Genomic DNA, 6,000 nt, shown 5'->3' with positions numbered 1-6,000 from the left:
CCTCCACCCCCACTGCCAATCCTCAACAGAAATGTCACAACAATGAAAACTTCAGACAGGAGGAAGAGCGCTGCCGGGCGGGCAGGCAGGTGTCTTGCTCGGCTGTGGCTTGGGGGGCACTTTTTTCAGTGCCATGGTAACTTTGAACAGTCACTAAGCGAACTGTTGTAAGTCGAGGACTACCTGTACTTCATCACTTTTTTCCTTTTGTTTTGTTTTTTTGGTCATCAAGTTGCTAGGCGGCTGGTGATACTTGGATGTTGCCATATCCTAAAAGTGGTACAATGGGTAAAAAGGTTGAAAAGCCCTGGTATATACTACTTGCTCTGTTAGTCCTGGTGGGACTGTTCCTTGATTAGGCGATTGTTCAAGGAACCGCTAAGGACACTCCCAAAACGCTGCCAAGGGCAAGTCAGTAGAAGAATAAGGGGGAACCCCTCTCCCTTCTAGATGATGTTACCTAGTTTGGTAATGAAATGTCTGCAAAAAAAGCACCAAGCTCTGAGAGTCCCAAGGACCCCACAGTTCAGCCTTGAACTACAAATATTGTCTTCTGTCGTGACCTGGTAATTTATAGAAGGTGGGGGGGAAAATGCCCAGGGATGCAGCTTCCCAGATCCCAATGCCCAGGGATGCTGATTAAAGCAATCAACCCAGTTGTTGTTCTTCTGGACTCTATGACAGACAATTTTTAAAAGGTGAATTTAGGTCAAGGAAGGCTAATGCATTTGCTCTCTGTTAGAATCCTGAATAGTAATGCCTGAGGGGGGAAAATCTGAGGTATCATAAATGAGTTGTGAAATGAAGTGAGGCTTGGATTTTTCGGAAAAGGCAAAACTATCCCTTTAGGGGAAATAGGTCTGACAATTCCCTTTCAAGTAGAAATGTTATTTTTCCCAGAATAATTGGTTTGATCTGCTGAAATACTGAGTCAAATTACAAATTGCTTGACACACCTAAGAAGGCGTTGGATGAAATATTTAGTTTTGCTTTGATATTAATCACAATTGATGTACAAATCCAGGCTACGTTTAGTATCTTTTAGATCAGGCAGGCAGATTGCTGGATTGTATCTAAGACACATTCCTAATAAAACATCTTGGCAGACAACAGTGGAATAGAGTTTGAAATGATAATGTCATGGCTTGGAATGTGTGTTCTGCTAAAGCAAGCACAACTTAAGAATCTTCTCTTTTCTTTAAGAAATTTCAGTGATGAAGATGCAAGTTATTGAGGACAGTTGATTAACAATCCTTGCATTGGTTAATCATCAACCAATTAATCAACACAACCCAAAATAATAATCCATTTTGTATTGGAAACACAGCTGCCTTCCGACTTCACTATAATACAGTCCAAATTGGCAGTTTTAAGACTTGTGGATTTCAGCTCCCAGAATTCCATGCTGGCAGGGGAATTCTGGAAGTTAAAGTCCAGAAGTCTTAAAGTTGCCAAGTTTGTAGACCCCTGATATATATGCCAACAGAGGCATAATTGCAGAATCTCAGACTTCTTCCTATGTATTTAGTCTCCCCAAGTTTTAGTCTGGATGCTTTTGCTGTGACCTTTTTAAAAAAATTACTTTGACGTGTTTATTTATTTATAGTTCATACTCTGATACAGTGATAAACCGTTTCAAACCAGGGCAAAACTGCTCTAGAGGGGAAGTGAATTTGCAATGTAATCTATAACTTATGAAGCTCCAAGTGGCTTGGCACAAGGATACAAGAGTGCCCAGAGCTACTGGAAGTTGGGTGGTATATACATTTAATATATTATATTTATATGCCACTCATCTCACCATTACAGCAACTCTGGGTGACTTACAGCATAATAGAAAAAGAATACAAAACCATTACAAACTAAGAAAAATCAAACCCTAAGATCAAGCGGATAGGCAACGTAGGGTGTCAGAGCATGCAGTCTTATTGCGCTGAGGTAACCCAGGAGTAAATACAGTAAACTGGTCTGTATTAAATGGTGGTTTATATTACACTATCTACAATATACACTAGAAACAAAATACATACACGTGGTAATATAGCAAACTCCAACACACAGCACTTGCAGCAGGAAACAGGTAAGAGAGAACACAGCAACAAAAGCCTTCCCTTTTCTATTCAGACTCTTAAAGGGACACAGACATCTGCTGAGTTATTCCTATCATTGCATCATCCACCTTACATTACATCAGCCAGTTAGCCTTTAAATCATTATCCCGGCATAGAGGTGGAGATGGTCTCTCTTATCCCGTCAGCCACCCTCAGCATAGAGGCCTATATCAAGACTCCAAGCCAGCCAGCAGAGCCAGGTTTTCAGGCTCTTCTGGAAAGCCAGGACTGAGGGGGCCGACTCACCTCTGGCCAGAGAGTATTCCAAAGGACAGGGACCATAGCAGGAAAAAAAACCTCATCATCCAGACTCTGCCAGCTGAAATTTTTTGGCAGACGAGATCCAAAGTAGGCCCTCTTCTTCCAATTGGGATGAAAAAGCTCCTCAGATTATTAGTATTATTAGGGTTCTTTGCACAGTCGGGAGATGTGGATGCTTGATGGTGTTAAAGGTATCATCACAGGATGTAAGCTGTTCCAAGTAAAGCTGCCTTTTGCAATTGCCTAATAGATTATCATGGTTCATTGCACAGTTAGCCAGATGTTTAGACTGGATTTGGCATTTTTCTCCACCTATCAAGTCCTTCCTAAGAAGCTGGGATAGGCAGATATTGACGTTTGACGGTGTTAGAGGTATCGTCGCAGGAAGTAAGCTGTTTTGAGTAAAGTTGCCTTTTGCAATTGACTGGTGGAGAATTTGTCAGTGCCGATGGACAAATTCAAGTGGTGCTCCAGTTGTTTGGGGATTGCACCCTAAGCACTTATTATCTCTGCTTTCATTTTCTATTTCTGTTATTAATATTATTATTCCTGCAGGACGGCTCCTTCAACCAGCATGACAGGATCTGTCCAATAAGAGCAGTTTGGGGAAAGCTTTTAGTGGTTCCCCCACTACTAAGAGATTATAGAGGCAAGGCTAGAGGATGCCTCTCCATTACGGCCCCTTGTTATAAAATACTTTATCACCAGAAATCAGGCTTGCTCCAATCTTCTTGGTCTTTCAAAAGCAAGCTAAACCCAAGCTATTCCAGTAATTCTTTTAAATGCTTAAGATAACACTCTAAAACTGTTTTATGTTAAAATGAGAGCACATCAACATCTGTGAGATGATTATAACAAATGTCATAATTATAGGATAATTATTTCTATTGCACTATTTTATTATGGATGTTTCCCCTTGTAAATAGCTGAGAGTCATAAGATTGTGGCAGTGGATATATCTACCGTAATAAGTAAAATAAATCACACTGGTGCTAGCCAATCAATGCCATGTACTTAGGGAACATTTAACACTACTTATTACTCAATTAAATCATTGGTTTTTGGCTCAGTATTATCTAGGCTGACTGGCAGCAGCTCATTTGCTTTTAAATATAGGTTTCTCCATCCTTAGAAATGTTTCACATTCAGCCTGGAATCTTTTCATGTTGTTTACTACTCAATAGCACCCTTTTCCCATCTATATGATGCAAACTTGCAGAGATCTTGACTCAGAGAGGAAAACATTATGTGTGAGCTTAATTAACATTTAACACTGGAGAGAAACAACACATGTTTTGACTACTACAAAAAAAAAAACACAGACCGGATGGTGGTTTAGAGCAAGAATAACAGAAAACTGAGTGGGGAAAAAAACATTAAACTTCCACCCCTCCCCCCTTCCACTCCAGATTCTCTTCTCCAAAATGGCATTTTTAGTAGAAAGAGCAGTTTCTAATAAACAGGGAAGAAGGGATATTGATGCACCCAAAGATGCATTGTGAGTGTGATATGAAAGTAATGGGTTTATTTGCATGTGTAAAATTAAAAACATGTAGCAACAGGGACCGTGTCAAGGTTGGCTTGAAGCATATGCAACTTCCCCTGAATGTTTTCCTTGTTCTTACAGTGGTGATTCTTTATATCCAAGAAACTGCAGACCAAGAATGGCGAGAGGTGAGGTGTTGCATTCCCCTCCCTATCTAACATGGATGCATGTTTTTTTATCCAGTTGTTGGCCAAACCTTTCTGGCATCTTTCAATACTACCTTATTGATGGACTCCTGGGTTCTGATTGGGTGGATCCTTGCCATACCCTCTCTATCAAGGACCTCTCTATGGTCTAGCAATCTTCCTTCCAAGCCATCTAGCAGTTCTATCCCACTGCCCACTATGTTTAGGACAGGGGTAGGCAACCTTGGCTCTTTTATGACTCGTGGACTTCAACTCCCAGAATTCCTGAGCAGCTGGCTCAGAAATTCTGGGAGTTGAAGTCCACGAGTCATAAAAGAGCCAAGGTTGCCTACCCCTGGTTTAGGAGGTTCTAGGTTTAAAACCTGGAGATCTGGTTTCATTATTAAACACACACACACAAACACACACACACACACACACACACACACACACACACACACACACACAAAGTCGGTGTCAGAACATTTTGCATGCCATCATTCACTGCAATCTAAACAAGCAAGTCAAGAACAAAAGGCAGGGTATCTACCTTTGAAGCTGGGTGGGAAAACATAACTCATAAATGCCACAGCCCGAAGCGGTTTGACAGAACTGCTGATTTTAAATTGTCTACTGAAGTCGGAGATGAGGCCAACGTGCCTTCTTTGCCATCAGATAGATAATTCCTTTTTACAGCTTTGCCTAGCAGATGATTTTCTTGGCTCCTAACAGATAAATACGTTCCCAGCTACAGGAGCAGATATCTCTTCTACAAATCGTAGCTTTGCTCTCTATGGGCCATGTGGCCACAGTCTCATCAAAAGCCTTATCATCCCTGCCTCAGTTATACAGAGTTTTCCAGGACATATGTCCTCTTCCTCTCTCTTCTCTGGTGATTAATGTTTGGGGCCTTAATCTTTGGATTAGGAGGATGGGGAAGGAAACCGGTCAACCTTCGTGCAAGCAGAAATGAGAAATGGCCCCTTGCGTGAGGCAAAAGAAGCCAACTGAATCCTATTTGAGCACAGGAGATGGGATAGGATGCTGCACTGGAGCTGTAGGTGATGGGCAAGTGGAAGACCACCATCTAGCCATCCCATCTCCCAGACTCTTCTGACTGTGGCAGCTGATTGTCTAACTGTGGGGCTTACCAACCTGCAAATGGGAGGGGGGGATAAAGAGCTGTTTCCTTATTAACCACCTGGCTTTGCATTTCTACTCCCCAGTTTGGCCGCACAGAGGTGATTGATAACACACTGAACCCTGACTTTGTTCGCAAGTTTGTACTTGACTATTATTTTGAGGAAAAGCAGAACCTGCGTTTTGATGTGTGAGTTGCTTCTGCTCCTTTCTCCTTCCTCCCATAACCCCCGCCACACACACACACACACACCTTCCTTGTTTTCTTTTATTTTTTCATGGCTTGTGTCTTTTACAGACAGACCATTTTGCTCTTGTCTCTGGCAGCAGCTAAATTTCGGGAAGCACCAAAGGGCAAAGGATAATGTATTTTCCTTATGTTTTTCCAGTTACAATGTGGATTCCAAGACGTGCAACCTGCCCAAGAGTGTGAGTATGATGGTTGCTTGTCCTACACTCAAACCGGACATTCGTGGGGGAATTTCCTGTATTGTACATCCACGCCGGGGTGTGTGTGTGTTCAGTTGGGATCTAAATTAACTAATTAGCAGAAATTAAGGAAGAAAGTCAACAGTAGTTGTAAGAAGGAAGAAAAGAATTGTGTTGTCTTTTAAAGACATATTCATTAAACAGACAACTGGCATGTGCTTCTAGAACAGTGATTGCAAATCGAACACACACACACATGCAAATGCATCTTATAACTCATCAACTGTCAGGCACAAGCAAACAGTTCCAGAAAGGTACAAGTTGACTACTTTATTGTGCTCTTTATAGTACAATAATACAATACAATAATACAATAACAGAGTTGGAA

At 41.5% G+C, this 6,000-nt stretch overlaps 2 protein-coding genes across 2 annotated transcripts in view; one reads left to right on the top strand and one right to left on the bottom strand.

Annotated features, from left to right (window-relative positions):
* TADA3 (transcriptional adaptor 3) overlaps window positions 1–6,000 on the bottom strand; it is a 701,258-nt gene that overhangs the window by 521,039 nt on the left and 174,219 nt on the right. The gene's annotated exons all lie outside the window — the stretch shown is intronic.
* Window positions 1–6,000, top strand: part of CPNE9 (copine family member 9) — a 57,966-nt gene that overhangs the window by 20,918 nt on the left and 31,048 nt on the right. Inside the window, exons 3-5 of the mRNA XM_081316408.1 lie at window positions 4,000–4,046; window positions 5,270–5,373; window positions 5,573–5,612. Coding sequence (XP_081172534.1) covers window positions 4,000–4,046; window positions 5,270–5,373; window positions 5,573–5,612 — 191 coding nt within the window. The remainder of the gene's footprint in view (window positions 1–3,999; window positions 4,047–5,269; window positions 5,374–5,572; window positions 5,613–6,000) is intronic.

The sequence above is a fragment of the Vipera berus genome (genome assembly GCF_964194415.1).
Source record: "Vipera berus genome assembly, chromosome: 2".
In the NCBI taxonomy this organism is placed as follows: domain Eukaryota; kingdom Metazoa; phylum Chordata; class Lepidosauria; order Squamata; family Viperidae; genus Vipera; species Vipera berus.
Note: the sequence above shows the minus strand (reverse complement) of the source record. Positions and strands in the feature narration are given on the sequence as shown.